We start from the raw sequence: 25,251 nt of genomic DNA, 5'->3' as shown, positions 1-25,251 counted from the left end.
CACAGCCTGAATGCCTGGGTTCAAATCCCAGCCCTGCTATCCAAGCTATTTTAGCTCAGACATATCACGTAACTTTTCTGTGCTTCAGTATCCTTATCTGTAAGCTAGAGATAAGCATAGCCCCACCCCATTAGGGCATTATGAATATTAAATGAGATCATAGATGGCTTTCGGCAGTACCTGACAAATGGTAAGCACTCAAGTAATGTTGTTATTAATATTATTTAAACTAAAGAGCTCTACTAGTTTATTCCAAGTTGTATAATAGTTATAGCTAATCTTCACTAAAAAGTGTAAAACTTGCCCATTCCAAATATAAAGTCTGAGCCCTAGACTTTTTACTTAATGAGTTGTATTTCAAAGCATAAATTCTCCACTTAATTTAACATATGATTATCCTTCATAAAGTGAGTCTAAATAGAGGACAAATTGTTCTTCCCACTGAATGTTTTAATCTATGGTTAGTTCTTGGCTATGGATTATATATCTTTTTCCACTTTGTACTTTTTATATTGCTACTAGCTTTCAGTGAATGCTGTTTATGATATTCATTTGAGAGAGAAAAATGAATTTTTTTATGTTCTTGTAGGGGACTGATAATGAAAATAAAAGATACTTTCTTTTCTGGTGGCAGTGAGCTCACAATGGGTACAGAGACAGCTTTCTCAAGAGATAAGAAAGGAGTTACATTGTGGCTCAGTGGTTAATGAACCCAACTAGTATCCGTGAGAATTCAGGTTTGATCCCTGGCCTTGCTCAGCAGGTTAAGGATCCGGTGTTGCTGTGAGCTGTGGTGTAGGTGATGGATGCAGCTCAGATCTGGTGCTTCTGTGGCTATGGCATAGGCTGGCAGCTGTAGCTCAGATTCAACCCCTAGCCTGGAAACCTCCATATGCTGGGGGGTGCGGCCCTGAAAAGCAAAAAAAAAAAAAAAAAAAAAGAAAAAGAAAAAGACATAAGAAAGTAAGAAAGTCTCTTTAGATGCCTACGTGGTAGTTTGTGACCTTTGGGTGCTGTTTCACTTTTCTTCCAGACCTCACCCAAACAGAAGCCTCTCCTAGCCTCTCCAGTTTCTGTTAACAGTCAGCTACCTGAAGCAGTTCTCAAGATGCACCTTCAGGTCTGGAAGGCAGAGAGGGAAGGAAACAGCTGAAGACCCATCACAGCCACCTACACACTTCTGAGACAGGCTCAGCCAGGAAATTGCCGTAGACTCTTCTTTCTGCTTTCAGAAACAAACTCGCTCCTGACTTGGTTCACCTAGGTTCTGTTAAATGATTGAAAAAGATGGGTCTGTGACATATTTGGTAAAGGTTCTTTTTTTAATGTTTTGAACAGATGAATATCTATTTTTCCTACATCTCCTTCATTGTCCATTCTCTTCCCTGGAGTCAGATGCTGTTACCAGTTTCTTTTTTCTTTTTTCTTTTTTCTTTTTTTAGGGCCGCACTTGCAAAATATGGAAGTTCCCAGGTTCAGGGTTGAATCAAAGCTGCAGCTGCCAACCACAGCCACAGCCACAGCCACAGCAATTCCAGATCTGAGCCGCATCTGTGACCTACACCACGGCTTGCAGCAATGCTGGATTCTTAACCCACTGAGCGAGGCAGGGGATCGACCTGCATCATCATGGATACTAGTCAAGTTCTTAACCTTCTGAGCCACAATGGGAACTCCTGTTACCAGTTTCTTGTATATCCTTCCTGAGATATTCTATGCATATTTGTATATGTACACCCTTCATTTTTATACAAATTGTAGCACACCGTAAATGTTCTTATGCATGTTGCTTTTTTTCACTGTTTTTTGGCTACAAAAGTTTCTAGGCCAAAGATTGAACCTGTGCCACAGCAGCAACCCAAGCCATAGCAGTGAAAGTTCTGGATCCTTAACCCAGTGAGCTACCAGGGAACTCCTCACTTTTTATATAGAAAACCTGTTTCGACTTGTGGTTGCTAAGGGGATGGGGAAGAGAGTAAGATGGACTAGGGGTTTGGGGTTAGTAAATGCAAACTATTGCATTTGGAGAGGATAAGCAATGAGATCCTGCTGTATAGCACAGGGAACTATATCTAATCACTTGTGATGGAACATGAGGGAGGATAATGTGGAAAAAAAGAATGTATATAAATGTACTGGGTGACTTTACTATACAGCAGAAATTGACAGAAAATTGTAATAAATCAACCATAATAAAAATTTTAAAAAAAGAAAAACTGTTTAATATCAGTACATAAAGAGCTTCTTTGTGGCTGCATGGCGTCCCATAATTATTAGAGATATATCAGAATTTATTTAAGCAGTCCCTTTGTTGGTAGATATTTAGGTCACATCCAAGCTTTGGCTATTATAAACATACTTATACATATTATATTTCACATATGAGAGGATACCTCTAGGAGAAATTGGTTAGGGTACTTGGGTCATTGGCCTGTTCAGTTGCTTAGTGGTGATAAAATCTCAGTACTACATGTGGAATTAAAGACTCTAGGAGGTCTACCTAGCCTAACTACATGGATGTCAGAGGATGTGAAGCTAGAAGGAATCTTGAAGACCCCAGAGAAATTTAGAAATGGGTCCAGGATTAAGTTCCACAGTGTTTTTATTCCAGTCCATAATGTAGCCCTTTTTTTACTATACCACACTGCTGTCTGCCAGGGAGACTTGGCATGGCCTGACTTCTGTCCTCACAGGTAGGAGTGTATATTATCTGGCCCACTGTGATCTCACTACCCTATCTTTTCATGATTTTTCTTTCTAGAATCTGAGTTTGCCAAGCTATTTACCCTACTTTCCCTGATGCTCTGACTTCTCCCATTAATAATAACTCCATTTCTTGGAGTTCCCATTGTGGTTCAGTGGAAACAAACCTGACTAGAATCCATGACGATGTGGGTTTGATCCCTAAACTCGGTCAGTGGGTTAAAAATCTGGCATTGCCATGAGCTGTGGTGTAGGTCACAGACATGGCTCAGATCCTGAGTTGCTGTGGCTGTGGTATAGGCTGGCAGCTGCAGCTCTGATTCGACCCCTAGCCTGGGAATTTGCATGTGCCAAGGTGTGGCCCTAAAAAGCAAAAATAAATAAATAAGCAATAACTCCATTTTTTTTAAAGTTAGGGCTGAAGTCCTTTACAATATGGGGACCCTTTAGTACTAAAGTCAAGCGGGAGAGGCAGGGGTACTGGGGAGGGCATCTGGTAAATGGCATAAGATTTATGATCTTTCACAAGCTTTCCACTTGTAGTTCACCTACTGAGTCATTGTATAGTCCAGGGGGGAGTCACTTTCTCCTCTTGGCAGCTGAAATATCTCCTTTCCTTGGCCATAAAGTTGAGCACCTTAAGGTCCAACAAATGTATAATGTGCTCAATAGGAAAGAATATGAAAATGTGTGCAGATTGTTTAATTCTTATTTAAGTGTGCTAGGGAGCAAACTACAGGTAATGCTTTTTGTGGGCAGCCCAAGGCAAGGACTGACTCTTACGTCTATCTTCACTCTGGCTCAGGCCACAGAGGGGTCAAGTGCTGCCAATACTTGTGAAATGTGCACTATGATGATGGATAAAATTGTTTTAGAAACAGACTGTAGAGCCATCCCTAGGACAGTTTTTTATGATCCTCTGTGTACTGGCATTACTTGAAGGGTGGGGCCCTGGAGCCGATAAGTAGTCTTCCTACTTCCCCAAATAATTCTTTCTTATTTCTGGCTTTTTTGTCTTTTTAGGGCTGCACCCTTGGCATATGGAGGTTCCCAGGCTAGGGGTCGAATAGGAGCTATAGCTGCCAGCCACAGCCACAGCCACAGCAACTCTGGATCTGAGCCTCGTCTGCGACCTACACCACAGCTCACAGCAATTACCAGATCCTTAACCCACTGAGCAAGGCCAGGGATCAAACCCATGTCCTCATTGATACAAATCAGGTTCACTATCTACTGAGCCACGACGGGAACTCCCCCAAATAATTCTTATGTGAATGTAACAAGAACTACTACCTAAGGAAGGGTAAATTGAGAAGATGGTTATGAGCCTTTGAATTTGCAGTGGCCTGTAAAATGAATGAGAAGAGCTGACTAGCAATTCCAGGTAGCATAGGGTTATTTCATTTGAGAAGATAAAAAGATGGGGTTAGGTGCCCCCTAAGTGCTTCCACAGACTCTGTGCTTTTATCATAACCCTTGTCCTGCTATATCATAATTGAATGCTTTTGTCCTTTCCCCTGTAATCCAGAGGGTTCTTAGTTGTGAACAACAGAAATTGACTGGCTAATTCAAGCAAAAAATGATTGTATTAAAAGCATCTTTTTAGGGAGTTCTCATTGTGGCTCAGTGGGTTACAAAGCTGACTAATATCCATGAGGACATGGGTTCAATCCCTGGCCTTGGTCAGTGGATTTAGGATCTGGCATTGCCGTGGGCTGTGGTGTAGGTCACAGACATGGCTTGGATCCCACTTTACTGTGGCTGTGGCATAGGCCTGCAGCTGTAGCTCTGATTTGACCCCTAGCCTGGGAACTTCCGAATGACGCAGGTGCAGCCCCTGAAAAGCCAAAAAAAAAAAAAAAAAAAAAAAAAAAAAGCTCCTTTTTTTGAAAAAACATTTCTTTCTTCCTCCCTTCCTTCCTTTTTTTCTTATTTTCCTCTGGCTGCACCTGTGGCATGCAGAATTTCCTGGGCCAGGAACCAAGCCCACTCCACAGCAGTGACCCAAGCCACAGCAGTGGCAATGCCAGATCCTTAACTGCTAGGCCACCGGGGAACTCCTAAAAGCATCTTGAATAGCTCCAAGAATCATAAATTGGACTGGACGACCAGACTCAGGGCTACACAGCCAACATCATAGCTGTCACCATTACTACCACCATGCTAGCAACATTACTGTGTTATCACAGGTCCTCAGAGATGCAGAAACCAACCTGGGATTAGACACTCAGGAGATTTATTGAGGAAAATGTGAGAGAACTTGGGGAGGAGCTGGGAGAGCTGTTAAACTGCAGTGTAAATCTGACCTTTATGGAGTTCCTGTCGTGGTGCAGCAGAAACAAATTCGACTAGGAACCATGAGGTTGTGGGTTCGGTCCCTGGCCTCACTCAGTGGGTTGAGGATCTGGCATTGCTATGAGCTGTGGCATAGGTCACAGATGTGGCTCGGATCCCACATTGCTATAGCTGTGGTGTAGCCTGACAGCTGTAGCTCCAGATTGGACACCTAGCCTGGCAACCTCCATATGCCTCGGGTAGGGCCCTAAAAACAAATATATGTATATGACCTTTATGGATGAAAGAAGGAAAGAGGAAGGTTGGGTAGGAGGAGTCATAGACAGAAGTGCAGTGCTAATAAAGTTTGACTAAACTGATGGGAAGTCCTATTGCCAAAGTCACCGGCCACATAGTCCTATGTATACCAGAAATGGGTCTGATTTGGTATCCCTGCTGTGCCCAGTAATTGGCTGGGAGCAGTATGGCTTCAGAGCAAAGCAGCAAATACTGGCGTGAATTTAGGGCACAGCAGCTGAGGCCAAGGTCAATGATATTCCACACACTGGAAGAACTGAGAGGCATATTTTCATGACTGAATCAGAGAAGACTGTCCACTTCTGGGTCACTGGTTCTCAATTCAAGGGATAGATCCTTGGATTGAGTGAGCCTAAGTCACATGCCTGTGACCCAACTACAAGGGGGACCTGATTCTTAGCAAGATTCCTATGTCCTCTCCCCCAGATAAAGGGGTTCAAATGCTGTACAGCAGCACCCCCAAAAGACAAATATGTATTACACTGTGTGAGAGCCTTGAGAGCAGAGATCTTTGTCTTACTCATTGCTATTGCAAATAAATGTGTTTTGTTTTGGATTTGGCCACACCCACAGCAAGCAGATGTTCCGAGGCCAGGGATCAAACCCACACTACAGCAGTGACAATTCCAGATCTTTAACTCACTTGGCCACCAGGGAACTCCACAAGTAAATGTTTATTGAAATAACTGAATGACTGTACCCAGCTGATGTTCAAACAACTTTACACACACACACACACACACACACACACACACACACACAATCAATTTAGCCGTCAGGAAAATGCAAATCAAAAACTACTAGGATGGCTATAATGCAAAAAGATAACAAGGCTATTGAGGATGTAGAGAAACACAAGGCTGATGAAAATGTAAAATTGTGCAGCCACTTTGTAAAATGGGTGAGACTGCTGAGGGAGTGGCTTGGAATAGGATAAGCAAAAGTCTTTGTCTTCAGGGAGCTTACAGCAAAAAGAGGAGGTTCAGAGGACATGTGACTGATTTTGCATTAGCTATTTTTTTTTTTGTCTTTTTGCCATTTCTTGGGCCGCTCCCGCAGCATATGGAGGTTCCCAGACTAGGGGTCTAATCGGAGCTGTAGCCACCAGCCTACGCCAGAGCCACAGCAACGCAGGATCCGAGCCGCGTCTGTGACTGCGACCTACACCACAGCTCACAGCAACGCTGGATCCTTAACCCACTGAGCAATGCCAGGGATCGAACCTGCAACCTCATGGTTCCTAGTCGGATTCACTAACCACTGAGCCACGACGGGAACTCCATTAGCTATATTTTTTAAAAATGCAAACTGTCAGAACCAAGCATTCTACAGAATCAGTAGCTTCCATCGTAGCTACTGATCCTCCAGGACTTGCCCATCACCTCCCACCAGACAGTGTTCTGTGACCAGACTACCAGCCACTTGCTGCGCATCTGTCTCCTTCCTCTCCTCTTCCTTCATGGATGCCAGCTACCTCTTATGAGCCAGCTCTGGCTGCAACGTCTTTGAATCCTCAAGCCTAGTCTTATCTGGTTCAGAGGGGTTCAGAAAGCTGATATATATGCCAAGATCTTTTCGACCAGATGGCTTTTAGACCAATTCTTTGTTCCTGCTGAGTCGTGGGGGCAGATGTAGGGGGAATGAGGAGTCAAATCTTGGGTCTCCCTTTCTCCCAGAACCAAACCAAAACGCTGCCTAGCATTCAGGGGGCACCCTAGGGGTGTCACCTCAGATGATCAGTCCCTGGGAGGTCAATGCCGTTAATGGAGAAGGGGTTCCCAGGGCCTCAGCAGTCTCACAACTGTCAATATTTCCAGCATCTCTAGTCCTAAGAATAAAGGGTTGGGGTTTAGAGATTGCCTAAAAGAGAAAAGAGAGTTGGACATAAACAGGGCAAATTCTCAAGTTAGTTTCTCCCAGCAGGGCAAAAGGAACATGGAAATAAGAGACCAGAGGATTCAGTGACTTAAAGCGCCAGAGAGTCCTGGGGCTGAAAACGGAGAAGCTGTCGGATGAGAGGGATCAGATGGCAGGAGATTTACAGGTCTATAGCGACTTTGAGGAAATTTCCCCTCCTCTCCCCCACTGCCTTCAAGGAGTTTGTAGGAAATTGGTTGTGAAATAAAAATGAATATACTTGAAATAATTTGTAATTTGGTGTTAAACTGTTGGGTTGACCAACAAGAGGTACTATAGGAAGTCTGAGAAGGGACTGATCATGTGGGCTAACACCCTCTGTAAGCTGAATGGCTGACTGAGGCAATGAGTGTCCTTCAGGACTTTATGCCCCAGCTACAGTGGCTACAGCTTTTAGAGATGAGTGTGCCTGAGTCTTGCATGTTTTCCTGGAGGAAGCTTCATCGTCATTGCCATTGGTTAATCACTATTGTCATCAACAAGAATCACAATAAACTTCAGTTGAGCATCCCTCTCTGAGTCTACACTTCTATTGGGGAGGTGGAGCAAACACAGAGTTGCAGAACTAGAGCAAGAGAGTGTATGCCAGTAGCACAAAGACAGAGGGAAAAGAGTTGGGGAGGTGAAGGAAGGCTTTCTGGAGGAGGCAGTACTTGAACTGACCCTTGAAAGAAGGTATGGACTAATGGAGAAGAGAGTGAAGGGGGCTGTAAATGGCCTCAATACGGCATTGAGGGAGCAAGGCAAATGTGATTAAGTGAGAAAACCTGCTGAACTGGAGCGGAGGGTGCGACAGGGTAACGTGGGCGCTGAAGTTGGAGAGAGAACGAGGGTGATGATTATAGAGAGCCTTAAATGTCAGACAGAAGGAGTCATATTGAAACAAAGTAGGAAGGCATTGTAGATTTGTGTATTTGGGGAGTGACAAGGACACAGGGAAGAAGGGGGAAAGGCTAAAAGAAAAACATGGGAATGCCACAATCTTCCTAGCTTCAGTCTCCCAGGTTAGGATGGCACCTCATCCCGTCTCAGCAAACTGAGATGAGTTTGTCGCCCTAGTTGTGATCTATCCAAGGAGTTCTGCACCATATACTATTGGCAGAGAACCTCACGCCATTTGCAAAGCCCTAACCCATCAACACTATGTGTGACGAGTTCTCAGATAGTGTTGACCTGCCTTGTGAAACGGAAAGGAGGAAGGATCAGCCTGCTAACACAGATGCTAGCACAGGTGCAGACCAAGATGGGGCATCTGCTTCAAAGGCGACAAACTTTAGAAGCTGATCTGTCCCTGAATCAGCCCTGGGGGGAGAGAGGCAGCAACTGCCAGAATCTTAAAAACCAACAACACAAGGGCAAGTCTTTCTCGAGGCCATCCTTTTGGTAGCAGCTATTTGGCCACTCCTCACATAGATTCTTTCTACTGACTTCCTGCAGCAAAAGGAGATTGGCACAGGCTCTGCAACATTTATATTATTACCAGGAGGCAGATGTTTTCTCTTTTTCCCTGGGGTTTAGAATTATGCAAATGAAGGCACAAAAACAAAAGCTCAGCGAGGTGGGGGAGGATTGCTCTTAAGAATCTAGGCAATTTTCAGAGCTCTTTAAGACACCCCTCTCAGTTTTTACTAACAGCTCTCCTGGCTCCTTGCCAGTCTATTTAGAATTTGGCACCTCTTCAGAACCTTCCAGCCAAAGACTTGAAAGTTCATTCTAAAGTTTCTATCCTGGCCTCATTTTGCAAGTGGAGAAATCAAGGCAAATAATATGAGCTTTCAGGGTCTGTGGGCTGACCTTGAGTCTTGACACCTCCTCGTTGTCTTTCTTCCTTCTGCTGTATACAGTCTCGCTTGGAAAGAAAACTCTGGCCCAACTGCCTCCCAGGTCTCCCCACCCCGTCCACCGTGATAGTATCTGGAGGGCAATAGGACCTAGGGAGGTTCAACCCCCGAGGCCGACAGACACCTGCTCAACCGCTTGGGTTGAGCGAGTGTGGGAGCGTGCTAGTTAGGGAGGGCGGGGTGGAAGTGGGCGTTGGGGAGGAGGAAAGCTGTGGCTCCCTCCCTCCTGGGTCCGGGTGTCTTGGTGAGAAGTGCTTCTGAACGTTGGCCCAAGCCCCTTTTTGTCCCGCCGCTAAGCACCGATCATCCTTCATCTGCCCGCCCTGGAATTCTCAGGCTGTTTTTGTTTGGCCCCAGCTGTCACTCCCATTTCGCCCACCCGCCGCCATCAGTGCCTTAGTTCCTGAAGCCACCGACCTCTCACAGCTGGAACTGCTGGCTAGGCAGGACCCCGGTGCCCAAGAGTTTGGCGACATTCGGCCGTCCGAGTAGGCATCCCCCACGTCGTGTTTTTCGCTAACAAAGTTTCTCCGTGGAAAAGAAGCCCCTCCAGCTTTCTCTCGATCCTGTGGCGGGGGCGTGCTCTGCTTCTCTCCCCAGCGACTGCGCTCGGGAACCGGGTTGTGGCTTTGCTTCTGCCCCTGGCCAGGCTGCCTTGGGGGCGGAGCTTGGGGAATCCGAGGAACAGGCGTGAGAACCCTCGACTCCGCGCGGGTCCTCAGAGAGCGCGGGCGAGCTGGCGAGCGGGCGAGATGATAACCGCAGCCTAGCAATAGCGCGGATACCTGGACAATGAACTGAATCACCGAAGGGACGCTCAGGCTGCGCCCTCTCTTCTGCCCTGGCTCTGTCGTTGGCTGGTTTGAGAGGGAGGGCACACTGGTCAGGGTTCCTCGAGAGTGTCTGGGCTCACGACAAGAGCTATCCCCCTGCCAGGGGGGGCGGCTGTGAAAAGCCGAGCTGTTCCCATGGCGCTTTACGCGCCTGGACTAGGACTCCGGACTGGGCGCTAAAATGCTTGCTTTTGGCTTGTCCAAGTTCCACAGTATGTATGTTGACGAATGGAATCCTGGGCCAATCAAGAGTCAAATTCAAAGTGGTACTCCTGGTTCTTCATCCCAGACTCCGACAAGTGTAATTTGAGACTAGAAGAGAGAGGTCTCCTACTTCTAAGAAGAGAGAGGTCTCCTACTCTAATCTCCTCAGTTCTGGAATTGGACTTGACAGCTCTCCTCACCAATACTGGGACTGCAGTGGCTGCCGGGTTCTCTTAGGGGGGTCGAGTGGTGGGGTGCTCTGAAGACCAGACCACAACACTCAGAACCTCGACAATGGACCAAGTTTTTGAAATTCCCGAGGAACCAAATGTGGATGCGATGTCCCCTCTGGAGGAAGATGTCATCCGTGGGGCCAACCCCAGATTTACCTTTCCATTTGGCATCCTCTTCTCCACTTTTTTGTACTGTGGGGAGGCAGCATCTACCTTGTACATGGTTAGAATCTATCGGAAGAATAGTGAAACCTACTGGATGGCATACACCTTTTCCTTCTTTATGTTTTCATCCATTATGGTCCAGTTGACGCTCATTTTTGTCCACAGAGATCTGGCCAAAGACAAGCCACTATCATTGTTTATGCATCTAATCCTCTTGGGACCTGTTATCAGGTGAGCAATTTTTTAATCTTTTCTCTTCTCCTCTACCCATCGCCCCCCTTTGCAGAGAAAGATGAATTTAATATTTATAACACATACTGTGCCTCTAATTTGATCAATTCTCCCACTCCCTCCCACTCTTGGCCTCCCTGCCTGCCATCCAAAAAGTCTTATCTGCAGTCTTAAGTGCCACCACAATGAACATGTGGCATGTACCTGTGTTCCGAAACTATTGTACCATTGCTAAGACTTCATTAGACAATGCTTGCTATCTGGATTTGGGTTATGAAAAAATTGGTATGGGACCAGTTGATGTGGTCATCTTGTGAACACGGGCTGTAGTGTCAGAGTGTGTTATTTTGACTCTGCCTTTTAGATGCTCTTAAATTGGATGAAAGTTCCTTACTCCCCCCATCCCATCTCACATTCAGTTCCTTTACCCCGAACTGCGTGGGCTGCTGCTACCACCATTTTCAAGTTTTCTGGAGTTATTTGACATCTGGAAAATATTTTAAGCCATTTGTGCTCATCTGGTATGCAAACCCATTGTAGTTTATCTTTCTCTGTCAGTTTATCGGTCTCTTGTTTATCTCTTTGTATCTTTCTGCAATAAAGGCGCACTGTTAGAAGCAAAGGAAGATAGTCTGTTTCTCTATCTGAATGCTGTAGCACAACGTAATAGTATTGAATCTTTCCATTCAGATTGCCTTGAAGGGACAAGAATGTGCTCTTATCTAGAGAGACAGGCATCTGTGTCAGAAGTCTCATCTGGATGCTATGGGATTTTCAAGGTAGAAAGATGTTGCAAAACTTATGAGGTCAGTAGGAAAGAATGGACTAAGTTTGTCTTGATAGCAAGTGAGGCAGAAACGTACAGTCAGCTGAGGAATATGGGTCAGGGTGTTGATGTTCTAATTGCAATGGGAAGATATTTCATCCTTAGATAAATAAACACAGTCTAAAACTGACTAGGAATAGAATTCCCCCTTTTAAAAAAATGTTTAGGAGTTCCCATCATGGCTCAGTGGTTGACGAATCCAACTAGGAACCATGAGGTTGAGGGTTCAGTCCGTGGCCTTGCTCAATGGGTTAAGGATCTGGCGTTGCTGTGAGCTGTGGTGTAGGTCACAGACTTGGCTTGGATCTAGCGTTGCTGTGGCTCTGGCGTAGGCCCAGCGGCTGCAGCTCAGTTTGGACCCCTAGCCTGGGAACCTCCATATGCCGCTGGTGCGACCCTAGAAAAGGCAAAAAGACAGGAAAAATAAAAAATAAAAAAAGTTTAAATTGGGAGGAATTAATTAGGATCCATCAGAGAAAATATGGATAATCAACAGAAACAGTGGCCTGGAATCTAGTCCACCCTCTGTCACTGACTAGTTATATAACCTTGCTGAAACCTCTGAAGAAGCCTTGAGCCTTGCTTCCTTCATCTGTGAAATAAATGCGTTGGGCTAGAGCATTGGTCTCAGATGCTTACAGGGGCCAGGAAGTTACCATTAATGAGTGAAGCAAGGCAAGTATGAGAAAAAACAGTAGCTACATGTATGACTATAAGTAAAAATGAGGTCTTGGAGTTCCCTGGTGGCACAGCGGGTTAAGGATCCAGTATTGTCACTACTGTGGTGAGGGTTTGATGCCTGGCCTGGAGACTTCCTCATGCTGCAGGTGCAGCCAGGAAATAAAACGAAAGTCTCAGTGTTAGAGAAATGATGGAGAGTAGTGAGTACGGTGGCAATCTGGAGTCCACAAGATCTGCCTAAAAGAGCCAGCTGCTCTACAGCTCCATCCCATTGTTTCCCTCTTAGAATTTACACCCAGTTTTACTAGGGCCCCAGCTTTTCAGGAGACATTCCCAAGACAGGATTTCATGTGAAATATAATGATTTAAAATTTTGACAACTGGAGATCCCGTTGTGGCACAGTGGAAATGAATCCAACTAGTAACCATGAGGTTGTAGTTTCAATCCCTGGCCTTGCTCAGTGGGTTGAAGATCAGGCATTGCTGTGAGCTGTGGCGTAGGCTGGCAGCTATAGCTCCGATTGGACCCCTAGCCTGGGAACCTCCATATGCCTCAAGTGTAGCCCTAAAAAGCAAAAAAAAAAAAAAAAAAAAAAAAAAAAAAAGACAACTGATTTTGATAATTAAACTCTGTCTAGGCCAAAAGAACCATAGTTGTTAGTCAAATGTGACTCAGCTGGCCTATGCAAGCTCAGTACTAGGTAATCTAAAGGTCCTTTCCAGTTTTAATTCTTTGAAGTTAAGCTGTGAAAGGAAGACCTCATCTTCATCTTGAACTAAGATGTGTTTTAGAGAGGTTGGTAGGGGAGTGAGGAAACCATTCTTCTCGCCCGCCCTTTTCAAATGCAATATTATTGAGTTAACACATCAAGCACTCTCGATGCAAATTTCAGTAAGCACTGCCCCAGGCTCCCAGTTTTGACTTTTCTCTCTTTGCTTTGTGGCCTCCCAAGCCATCTTTGATCTGGACCCTCCATATGCAGTGTTGAGTACTGTGTTTCATTTTTGTCATTTAGCTTCCACTAGAAATGATTGGAAAGCATTTAGAGTCTCAGTCAGCTAACCCCACATCAGGGAAAAAAATAATTAAAAGCTCATAAATTATATCCTTGATGAGGCTTATTTTCAAGGCAAATTGCTTTTTAGGTAGGTAGGAACTTGATTCATGCTATTAGGTACATGAAGTTGTTTGGAGGGTCTGGCTTCCTTATATGAAATGGAAAGATACTTCTGGAAATGAAAATGTACTCTCATTTCCTGATGCTTATAAGCAAGGCCAGCACATTTCCTTAAACCAGTAAACAGCCTTAAGCATGGAAGCTAAACAGAATGCTTCATGCTACCACCTCCCCCTATATTTTATTCAGAGGTAGCTTTGATGGGCTTGGGTTAAAATCTAAAATTTCTTCTTGGATTTTCCCTGAATAGGAAGAGAAAGTTGCTTTTTTTTCTTCTTCTTCTTCTTCTTCTCTATTCTCTCCTTGCATCTTTTTCTCTCCTGGATTTTAGAGTTTGTCCCTATAATGTGGATGTTTCAAACAACATGCTTCAGACTGGCACAAATGCACCAGTCTGAAAGGGATCCTGTGGAGAATGGCAGCCAGCACATGTTCCTACCTTTCCTATTGGGAGCCTAAGGCCTAAAGAGTATATGCGTGTGTGTGTGTGTGTGTGTGTGTGTGTGTGTGTGTGTGTGTGTGTGTGTGTGTGTATCTCACTCAGAGCTTGTCTTGGGCCTATTTTCCTGTTAAATTACGTTGCCATTATTATTATCCTTTCCTTGCATCACTTCTCACTCTGTATTCTTTTCTGCCTTTGTACTCTTTCATTTACTCAAATGCCCACTGTGTGGTAAGGGCAATAGGTAAGATAAATGCAACCCATTCCCTCAGCCTATCAGGAAAGACGGCTTAATTTTCGACACAACTGTTCTTACTTATTGTAAGAAATAATCCACAGTTTCCATTCATTTCAGGGTGAGTGGGGGAAGTGGTAACTTGGGTGTTCTCAAACAAGATGTTCTGGTTGCTTCTCTGTTCACCACATCAAAACTGCCAAAGGCTTCTGATTTAAATGGAGGATCTGGGATGGGTAGAGCAGGAAATATGGTCTTAGTATTATTTCAAGGGTGATAGGCTCTCATAAGATATTTTCCTCTTTGTAAAGAAAGAAGGATGTTTAAAAGCTTATTGTTCCGGGAGTTCCTGTCATGGAGCAGTGGAAACGAATCTGACTAGGAACCATGAGGTTCAATCCCTGGCCTCGCTCAGTGAGTTAAGGATCTGGCATTGCCATGAGCTGTGGTGTAGTCACAGAGGAGGCTCGGATCCAGTGTTGCTGTGACTGTGGTGTAGGCCGACAGCTGTACCTCGGATTCAACCCCTAGCCTGGGAACCTCCATGTGCTGCGGGTGCAGCCCTCAAAAGACAAAAAAAAAAAAAAAGGTTATTGTTCCCAAACAAGCAAGAGGCCCTGAAAACAACCTTTAAGGAGATCTTTTAAGGTTTCCTAGGTATATGGTACATTCAGTTCTTCATTGTGAAAACTTTAAAGTACTTTTGTTGCTAAATGGCTTTCCTGTGTACTTGAGAGGGTTTTTTTTGTTTGTTTTTTGGTTTTTTTTCCCCAGATCCCCACCAAGACTTTTTAGCTGAGGTAGTTATAGTTGTGGGCTTTGCCTTGGAAAAGCAGAACTCAAAAGCCCTGATTATGGAGCTGAATGCTTTGAATAAGGAATGCTTTTCCTCAGGAACTTGAGGCATTATGAAAACCAGAGCCTTTTGTAACTTCCATCATCTTCTCTCAACACGTTATTAATGTCTTTGTGTTCAAGCCACTTTTCTATCATAGGCTTATTCTGAAGGAAACAAAGCAATTCCTTAAGTTCTCAAACACTTCTGAACTGGTGTTCTTCAGTTGGTTGATGACAGACCCAACACAAAATGATTTAGACTCAGGTGTCTTGTAGAAGGCGTGACCAACTCCTTGACTCGTGAGAAATATGTAGAATAGAAGTGTAGGAATGGCAAAACGTAGCACAACTCTCCTGAATTATTTCCCACCCCCCAACTATAACCTTCCTTCCCAGGACAGCTTTAGTTAAGTTCCCGTGATGCTTTACTTCTGCAGATGTTTGGAGGCCATGATTAAGTACCTCACACTGTGGAAGAAAGAGGGGCAGGAGGAGCCCTATGTCAGCCTCACCCGAAAGAAGATGCTAATAAATGGCGAGGAGATGCTGATAGAATGGGAGGTGGGCCACTCCATCCGGACCCTGGCTATGCACCGCAATGCCTACAAACGAATGTCACAGATCCAAGCCTTCCTGGGCTCAGTGCCCCAGCTGACCTATCAGCTCTATGTGACCCTGATCTCTGCAGAGGTTCCCCTGGGTAGAGGTGAGTGGGGTCAGGAGAGGGGAGGGCTCCTCTTAAATCAAGGGTCTTAGAAATCTAGACCTGAGCTGTCCAATATACTAGCCACCAGCTTCACGTGGGTATGTAAATTGAAATGAAAAATGAAAAATTTACTTCCTCAGTCATACCAGCCCCATTTCATGTGCTTGATAGCTATGTGTACCTAATGATTACTGTATTGATATTATAGAATTTCCCTCAGAAAATTCTATTGGACAGTACTGATAGTCCAAGAACTTACAGAACCAAACATCTCAGGCCTGCCAGATTTCTTAAACTGGGGTAAGTTATTCAGACTAAAAATACCACAGATAAACCCTCTCTGGGCCCAGAAAGTACCACCAGCAGCCAGTAGGACATTTTCCCTACCCACAGTGTTTAAATTGTACTGAGGGTGGTTGGTTGGTTGGTTTAGGGATGGCTGCCTTTAAATAAGAGCTTCTCAAATATTACTGATTATGAGAAAACATAATTACTGGCTGAAAGCACCTTTTAAAACCTTACATACCATATTCAGACCTGAATAAGTCTGAGTGTGGGGAGGCCAGGAGTCTGTATTTTTTGAGAATATCCCAGTTGATTCTGATCCTCCACTTTGGGGAAGCACTGATTTAATCACTTCTTTCAACTCCAGTGGGGAGAAAGAAAAAGGGGTGTGGAACGTACACTGATGCGAGTCAGGCCTGGTCCCAGTTCTGACCTCTATGATCTTTAGAGGAAATTACCAAAGAGGTCACTGCCTTAAGTTCCCACTTGTAAAAGAGGGGTCCTGAGATGAGTAACCTCTAGCAGAGAATGAAGTGTGCGTCAGTGTTTTCAAAGTTGAGTTAAACTACTGTTAATGAGTTTTAACAGCCTGAGATTAACTTCATCTGCTTGGGCTAGAGCTGGTACAGCTGTTGTGCAGCTTTGGATCATTTCCTTATTATTAGGTGCTGACCCTGCTTGACAAAGCCCCATGTTTCAAATAAATGTCAAGAGAAAATTTGCCCTCTTTTTTTCTCTTCTAAGGCTGTTCATGAAGTTCTGTTGGCCTTTACATTTTTTTTTTTTTTTTTTTTTTTTTGCTGTGACCACATCATGTGGAAGTTCTGAGGCCAGGGATCGAATCTGAGCCATTGCAGTGACCCTAGCCACTACCATGACAGTGCTGGATCCTTACTTGCTGTGCAACAAGAGAACTTCTTAAATGTTTTTACATACCTAGAATTGATAATTATGTGGGGAGAAAAACCTCTGGAAATGATGCTTCTCCTCCTTAGAATTTTGAGGGTAATTAAATCATCTAATTAAAATATGTATGCATTATAAAAAATAATATATACACAAACTGAATGGCCTGTAGGTAATTGTATATGCACAGACTATTTCTAGAAAGATATGCAAGAAACAATTTATCTCCAGGCAGTGAAAATGAGAAGTCAGCCAGCTTTTAGCTTTTACTTTATACCCTTTTATATGGTTTTAATATCTTTTTACCATGATCATGTATTACTATTTTTGGTTCTTATTTTTTATTATGAAAATCAGAGATTATTATGGTAAAGCTTCAAAACCATACATAATGTATGGAAAATACGAGATAAAAAATCTCACCTCCCAAAGGTAATCTTTGTTTACCATTTAGTGTGTATCCTTCCAACTTCTTTTTACTATATAAATATAAACATATATACAATATATATGTGTGTATATATATATCTGCCAAAAAAGGACCATATTAAACATTCTATTCAGCAACATGTCTTTTTCAAAAGTCTGCCAATATTTCAAGTTATTTATATATACATATAAATAATGATAAATATATGTTTCCCTTATATGAGTTGGACTATTCTTTCTTATTTCCCTAATCATCTGTTGGTATGATTGAAGTTTGTTTATAATCTCTCCACACAAAAAAGTTTTTCTCTAATTACAAACTATGCCCCTGTGAATATCTTTATAAGTATCTGTATACTGGAATGAAACTTTGTAGAATGACTTAGCAGTAAAATTGCTGGGTGAAAAGATATGCATGTTTAGAAGTTCTTGTTGCGGCTTAGCTGGTTAAGAACCTGACATAGTGTCCGTGAGGATGTGGATTTGATCCCTGGCCTCATTCAGTAGGTTAAGAATCTGGCATTGCCACAAGCTGTGGCATAGGTCACTGATGTGGCTTGGATCTGGTGTTGCTGTGGCTGTGGTGTAGACCGGCAGCTGTAGCTCTGATTCAACCTCTAGCCCAGGAACTTTTGTATGCCACAGGTGCAACCCTAAAAGGAAAAAAAAGAAGATATACATGCTTAGAATTGTATCAGTACTGTCAAAAAGTTGTATGAATTTGTATTCTCACCAGCAGTGTATGAATGTATCTGTTTCTTTGTATCTTACACTAAATATTTGTATAATTATAAAATGACTGTTTTAATAATTTGCTTTCTTTAATTATGAGTGAAGCTGAACCTCATTTCATGTTTGGTCATTCTGTTCTTTAAATTTCTTATATATTTTACTCACTTTTTCTGGCGGGTCGTTTGCCTTTTTCTTATTAATGTGGAGGAACTATTTACTTATTCTGGCTATTAATCCTTTCTCTGCTGTGGATAAGTGTGTACGTATACATTTGTATGTTTTTCATGTGTACATACACATATATTTTATTTTATTTTTTCTTTTTGGGGCCACACCTGTGGCATATGGACGTTCCCAGGCTAGGGGTCCAATCAGAGTTGCAGCTCCCTGCGCATGACACAGCCACAGCAACGCCAGATCCAAGCTGCATCTGCAAGTTACACCACAGCTCACGGCAACGTTGGATCCTTAATCCACTGAGCGAGGCTGGGGATCAAACCTGCACCCTCATGGATACTAGTCGGGTTCTTAACCCACTGAGCCACAACAGGAACTACCGTACACACACATATATTTTAAATGTGCATATACATGTTGTACACGTAACAGATGTACAGCACACTATATGTAAGAGACATTGTAGTTGTATTTTCAGGCATTTTGAAGTATTAAATTTTTACATATTCAAATTCTTTTTTTTTTTTTTTTTTGCCCTTTTAGGGCCATACCTGCGGCATATGGAAGTTCCCAGGCTAGCAGTTGAATAGGAGCTATAGCCACTGGCCTACACCACAACCACAGCAATACCAGATCTGAGCCATGTCTGTGACCTACACCACAGCCCACAGCAAAGCTGGATCCTTAGCCCACTGTGCGAGGCCAGGGGTTGAACCTGCCTCCTCATGGATACTAGTCAGATTTGTTTCTGCTGAGCCACGACAGAAGATCCGCAAATTATTTATTGCTTTTAGATCTTGTATCTTTCTTACAAAGGTCTTTCACAGCTCATATCTTATAGAGCAGTTTAGCCTGATCTTCCAAACAGAATGAATCTCCACAATCAGTTTTTCAATTCCCTAACCAAAAGCCAAAACAGAGCAAAACAATTACAACAGAAGAAAAAGCATTTTATTGAGACTGTTATTGGGATTGCATAAATTATTTAGGTTATTTTGGAGGGAATTTACATCTTTTCAGGATCAATTCCATGTTAGAAGATAATTTAACTCTCCATTTCATTAAATATTTAAAAATCACTTTGTTAAGGTATGATTGACAAACAAAAACCTCTGCCTATTTAGTGTGTACAACTTGATGGATTTGGAGATAAATATATATCCATGAAATATCACTACACTTATGCTATAAATATGAAAGGCCTGTAGCTAGAAAATTACAGTAAACCCTGAGTATCTGCAGGGGATTGTTTCCAGGACCCCCTACAGATACCAAAATCTTCAAATGCTCAAATCCCTTATACAAAATGGTGTAGTATTTACATATAACCTGTGTACATCCTCCTGTATACTTTCCATCATCTCTAGATTACTTATAATACTTAAAACAATATAAATGATATGTAAATAATTATAAATATGATGCAAATGATAGTAAATAGTTGCTGGTGCTCAGCAAATTCAAGTTTTGCTTTTTGGAACTTATTGAAATTTTTTTTCTGAATATTTTCTATTTGTGTTTGATTGGCTCTGTGGATGCAGAGAGCCAACTACATACAACTTTACTGAAGTACATTTCATTAAATATTTTTAGATATACTTTAGTAAAATTGTATCCTTTTCTTGTTATAGGTCTTGCTTTTTTTTGTAATGCTTATTTCTAGATGTTCTATCAGGAGTTTTGGGGGGCTGTGCCCATGGCATGAAGTTCCTGGGCCAGGGATTGAATCCACACCACAGCAGTGTCTGGAGCCACAGCAGTAACAATGCAAGATCCTTAACCCACTGAGCCACCAGGGAACTCCACCTATCAGTTTTTAAATCAACTGAGGAGTTCCTGTTGTGGCTCAGTGGGTTAAGGGCCCAATGTTGTCTCTGTGAGGATGTGGGTTCAATCCTTGGCCTTGCTCAGTGGGTTAAAGATCCAGCATCTCCAGAAGCTGTAGCATAGGTCACAGATGTGTCTTGGATCTGGTATTGCTGTGGCTGTGTCGTAGGCCTCAGCTGCAGCTCCAACCCCTGGCCTGGGAAATTCCATATGCTGTGGGTATGGCCATAAAAAGAGAAAAAAAAATCACCTGAGTTTGTAAGTGTTTAGGGTAATGCCTAAGTAAAGAAAATGCACCTGTTACACTTTTGGAAATAGAGGATGGTGATGATGATTGGAGTTAGCAGAAAGCATTTACTATGTTCTAGGCATTTCTCTAATGTTATGAAAAAAATTTATTTCATTTAAATCTTCACAACAACTTGTGAAAATACTTGTTATCATCCCCATCTTACAGATGTGAAAACAGACACTGAGGGGTTAAGCAAATTTGCCAAGGTCCTATAAATAATAGGTAGCAAAAAGGATTGGAACCCAGGATGTCTGCCTTTAGAACCCATGTTTCTAACTATATCACTATATGGAGGATGTAAGGGAAGCTTTCTGCAAGGCCTGTTTCAATTCTCCAGTGATTTTTCCTATTAAAACCATTTGGACAATACCATCTCTTTTCAGGTTTTGTAAACTAATTTTTGGTTTGAGTTTTCATTTTCCTCCACCCTCCTGTCTTCTCCTCGCTATTCCTTTTCTAATGCCTTTTTCTCTGGGAGGCCATCTGGATCAGCATCAATGAGCAAATTCACTAACAACATTATGACCTCTATGGCATGTGTCTATTTGTAGGGAGACAGATGGAAGGTGTTTTGACATTTATTGGAAGCATCAGGCTTTCTGCCTTTTATTACACTACTATCAATAAATGTGTTCTATTTTAAGAGAAAGCATCGCCACAGTTGGCTGGCTATACATACGCTCTGATGTTCCAGATTCCACAAGGAACATCAGCTCTTGAGGATGAGACTGAGAGTGGTTTATAAAGCTAAGAGCATATCAAATCATGTTGTACATCTTAAACTAATACAATGTTATATGTCAATTATATCTCAATAAAGCTGGGAAAAAATAAATAATAAAAATAAAGCTAAGACTAGACTCTTTAAGAGAGTCCCTCATTCCAGTCTTTGAGACTCCAACCCTCTACTTAAAGCTGAAAAAGATCTCAGAAACAAAGCTGTGCTTCTTTTGGGGTTTCCATGGGGAGGTCTTTACTTTTTCCTGCAGATGAAATTGTCATTTCAATGGCTCCAGTTTGATTCAGTGTTTTTATGGGACAGAAAGTGCCAGCTTTTCTTTTCGATGAGTACACTTAGCTCTGTCACTCTCCTTGAGAGCACTAGATTTTTCTTAAAGGAAGAAAAGGAAAGAGCCACTGGTTGATCTATAATTGAGATTTTTTAGTATAGTAGGTTAGGGAGCATTCTGACCCTTCCAGGCTCCCACTCTAACATAGAGTGATATGGATGTTATGGGCTAGGAAATGGGTTTTTAAATTTTTAAACCACTCTGCCGGATCTGCCAGAAGTTCTGAAACTATACCAAAGCATTGCAGTGTTACATTGGCATTGCTGATGATTAAAACAAGCAACTCTAGGAGTTCCCGTAGTGGCTCAGTGGTTAGCGAATACAACTAGGAACCATGAGGTTGCGGGTTCCATCCCTGGTCTTAGCTCAGTGGGTTAAGGATCCGGCCTTGCCATGAGCTGTGGTGTAGGTTGCAGATGCAGCTCGGATCCCGAGTTGCTGTGGCTCTGGTGTAGGCCGGCGGCTACATCTCCGATTCGACCCCTAGCCTGGGAATTTCCATATGCCATGGGAGCAGCCCAAGAAATGGCAAAAAAGACAAAAAAATAAAAATAAAACAAGCAACTCTAGGAATTCCCACTCTGGTACAATGGGATAATGGCCTCTCTGGAGCACTGGGACGCAGGTTCTATCCCCAGCCCAGCATAGTGGGTTAAGGGTCTGGCATAGGTCACAACTGTGGCTTGGATCCGATCCATGGCCTGAGAATCCATATACCATGGAGCAGCCAAAAAAGAAAAAAAAAAGAAAACCAAGAAGCTGTAGGGTATCTCAGTGACCTAGGAGACTGAAGCACATAAATATTCTGTGCCTTGCATAAGCTCCCACACTGCTGAACCAAAGATGTCAAATCATAGGTATTTTATGCTGCCTCTCTAAACTCAGAATTCTACATTAATTCCACAAACATTTGTTGAGCACCTACTATATTCCAGGCAGTGTGTTAGGCTCTGGGGATACAGCAGTGAACAAAATAGACATGGTTCTTCTGCCCTAATGGAATTTCCAGTATATATTTTACTTGTTTGTTTGTTTTTCACTTTGGCCACACCTTAGGCATGCAGAAGTTCCTGGGCCTGGGATAGTACTAGCACCACAGCAACGACAACTGCAAGATCCTTAACCACTAGGCCACCAGGGAACTCATTTAGTATATATTTTATTTTATTTTCTAGAAGCACTCACAAACAAGATTCATTCCTAAAAGAAGATATTCATCAAAGCAAGGACTTCTATGACTAAGGCCATGCTCTACGAGTCTCCTAAGACTGGATTTTTTTTCAGATAGAGTTCTTTCTGCCTCCCCCATTGTTTTTTCAGAAGCTTGTTTCATCAGGTAGATGCTGCCCATCCCTTTATATGTACTCTTCTTGTTTAGTGACCTCTCAATGCTAGTTCTGAGACCCACTTTTTTTTCTCTTTTTTAAAAATTATAGTTGATTTATAGTGTTATGCCAATTTCTGCTGGACAGAAAAGTGACCCAACCATGCATATATACACATTCTTTTTCTCATATTATCTTCCATCGTGTTCAATCCCAAGAGATTGGATATAGTTCCCTGTGCTATACAGTAGGACCTCATTGTTTATCCATTCTAAATGCAATAGTTTGCAAGTACTAACCCCAAGCTCCCAATCCATCCGTCCCGCTCCCCCTTGGCTACCACAAGTCTGTTCTCTATGTCTGTGACTGAGACCTGCTTTTTGTAAAAAGCTTATTTTGTATGTATATGATTATTATTAATGTATTATAGTACTTGTATTTTTAATTTCATGGGAAATTTAGAAACTAGAAAAATGTAGAAAAAATTAAAAACTACTACAATCCCTATCAAAAAAATTTTAGTATTCCATTTTCTTTCTGTGCATGATATTTGTTTACATAGCTGTATTCATACAGAGGTTTGCTCTTAACTGGGGCCCTCAAGTCTCACCTGTCATCTCTGGACTTCCGGGTCAGAGTACAAAACTTCACCAACCGATTGCCTATTTTTTTGTTTTTTGTTTTTCTTCCAGCTGTGCTAATGGTCTTTTCCCTGATATCTGTCACCTATGGGGCTACTCTCTGCAATATGCTGGCTATCCAGATCAAGTACGATGAATACAAGATTCGCCTTGGGCCACTAGAAGTCCTGTGCATCACCATTTGGCGAACATTGGAGATCACCTCCCGCCTCATGATTCTGGTGCTCTTCTCAGCCACCTTGAAATTGAAGGCTGTGCCCTTCTTATTGCTGAACTTCCTGATCATCCTCTTTGAGCCTTGGGTTAAGTTCTGGAGGAGTGGTGCCCAGATGCCCAATAACATTGAGAAAAATTTCAGCCGGGTAGGCACCCTGGTGGTGTTGATTTCTGTTACCATCCTGTACGCTGGCATCAACTTCTCTTGCTGGTCAGCTTTGCAGTTGAAGTTAGCAGACAGGGACCTTGTTGAGAAAGGTCAGAACTGGGGACACATGGGCCTGCACTATAGTGTGAGATTGGTAGAGAACGTGATCATGGTCTTGGTTTTTAAGTTCTTTGGAGTGAAAGTGTTACTGGATTACTGTCATTCCTCGATTGCTTTGCAGCTCATTATTGCTTACCTGATTTCCATTGGCTTCATGCTCCTTTTCTTCCAGTACTTGCACCCGCTGCGCTCACTCTTCACCCACAACGTAGTGGACTACCTACACTGTGTCTGCTGCCATCAGCACCCTCGGGGCAGGGTTGAGAACTCAGAGCCATCTGTTGATGCTGAAACAAGGCAGAGCATTGTCTGATTCTATCTTTGGGTATTTGGGGATGGGTTGGGGGTTCCCAAGAGCAACTGTGAAATGGAAGGAGACGATGAGGCTCATGGGTGAGTACCCCACCAGGACATTTTTTTTTTTTTGGAGAGAGCATCCCCCAAAGAGGTTTTATTTCCTTAAGATTGAACTGCTGTGTTCAGACACAGTTAAGTTCTGTGTAGCCACTGTATACCCTGTATACCTGGGAGAGTCAGAAATAATCATTCACATTCCTCCCACCCAGGTTGTTGTCTGGCTGCTGGATGGGATAACTTACTTCCGGGTATCTAAGGCTCCCTGTGATCTTTAAGCTCTGCTCACTTGCTTGACCATTACCGAGCTTTCCATGGGCTGAGCTGAAAGGTGCAGCATTCCACCAGAATATATCCTGACTAATCAGAGGATGTGACTGCTTACTACGTCTGGGTACCTCCCAGGAAGCAGTCTGACTAATGTGGAACTTGTAACTGTGAATGTGGCTGGGGTGTTTTAATTCCAATATGAAACTCTAAGAGGAAAACCCCTACTCTTAATTTAAAAGAGCTGCTCCCCAAATGAGTTAGCTCTCCATTAGGACTTTACTAGCGATCATTCATCAAGGATCTTTCTTTTCAGTGGCCCTTCAAAGATACACTCTGAAGAGGGAGTACAGAGGAGGATTCCTTCAAGGCATAAACCAGAATGACTCTTTATCTCAGGGACCCATATGGCCTCCAGCCTGTTGAGTGGAATAGTTGAGTCAAAGCTCTTACATCATACCTCCTTATCAGGGGTTCCTCCTGCTTGGCTTTTCTGTGCTCTTTTAGCAACATTGATGTGGATCTCCATCCAGAAGCCAAACTGTAATTGAAAATGTTTCTTATGTGTAGAAAAAATGAAGACTGCTTTTGTCCTACTATCCTGAGTATTTTGTTGATTTGATTTTGTAAGGGGAGAGAGAAGATAATAATAGTTAGGACATCACCTATATGTTGTTTGGGGTTGAGATGGTGGCTAACATTCCAAGGTAGAATGAAGGCAGAGGAACGCAACCAGATCACATTAAATCATCATCAGTACTGCTTTCTGCCCACTGGACTTTCTTTTTTCTTTTTTGTCTTTTTAAGGCCACACTCATGGCATATGGAAGTTCCCAGG

At 42.9% G+C, this 25,251-nt stretch overlaps 3 protein-coding genes across 5 annotated transcripts in view; 2 read left to right on the top strand and 1 right to left on the bottom strand.

Annotated features, from left to right (window-relative positions):
* TRMT2B (tRNA methyltransferase 2 homolog B) overlaps positions 1–1,148 on the top strand; it is a 103,204-nt gene extending 102,056 nt beyond the window's left edge. For both annotated transcript variants that reach the window (XM_021079606.1, XM_021079605.1), the window contains one exon: positions 1,034–1,148. The gene's annotated coding sequence lies outside the window, so the exon portion shown is untranslated. The remainder of the gene's footprint in view (positions 1–1,033) is intronic.
* LOC110257685 overlaps positions 1–10,023 on the bottom strand; it is a 31,422-nt gene extending 21,399 nt beyond the window's left edge. Inside the window, exons 1-2 of the mRNA XM_021079853.1 lie at positions 9,967–10,023; positions 9,471–9,910 (exon numbers count right to left, since the gene is read on the bottom strand). Coding sequence (XP_020935512.1) covers positions 9,471–9,910; positions 9,967–10,023 — 497 coding nt within the window. The remainder of the gene's footprint in view (positions 1–9,470; positions 9,911–9,966) is intronic.
* Positions 9,416–25,012, top strand: XKRX (XK related, X-linked). 2 transcript variants are annotated; one of them, XR_001302667.2, is made up of 4 exons: positions 10,356–10,719; positions 15,356–15,624; positions 23,360–24,185; positions 24,730–25,012. XR_001302667.2 is itself a non-coding variant. In XM_005673761.3 (3 exons), exons 1-3 carry the CDS (start codon positions 10,385–10,387, stop codon positions 24,103–24,105), a joined length of 1,350 nt encoding a protein of 449 aa, XP_005673818.1. In that variant the 5' UTR covers positions 9,416–10,384; the 3' UTR covers positions 24,106–25,012. The 2 variants fall into 2 exon arrangements, 1 of the variants encoding a protein (XP_005673818.1); XM_005673761.3 differs by having other exon boundaries at positions 9,416–10,719; positions 23,360–25,012.

This window comes from Sus scrofa, chromosome X, assembly GCF_000003025.6.
Source record: "Sus scrofa isolate TJ Tabasco breed Duroc chromosome X, Sscrofa11.1, whole genome shotgun sequence".
In the NCBI taxonomy this organism is placed as follows: domain Eukaryota; kingdom Metazoa; phylum Chordata; class Mammalia; order Artiodactyla; family Suidae; genus Sus; species Sus scrofa.
Note: the sequence above shows the minus strand (reverse complement) of the source record. Positions and strands in the feature narration are given on the sequence as shown.

What these genes read in the sequence shown, in the direction of transcription:
- XKRX (XM_005673761.3), top strand. Translation starts at nt 10,385, where the DNA reads ATGGACCAAGTTTTTGAAATTCCCGAGGAACCAAATGTGGATGCGATG. An exon ending in CTCTTGGGACCTGTTATCAG is followed by an intron (nt 10,720 to 15,355) that starts GTGAGCAATTTT and finishes TTACTTCTGCAG; the next exon opens with ATGTTTGGAGGCCATGATTA. An exon ending in AGAGGTTCCCCTGGGTAGAG is followed by an intron (nt 15,625 to 23,359) that starts GTGAGTGGGGTC and finishes TTTTTCTTCCAG; the next exon opens with CTGTGCTAATGGTCTTTTCC.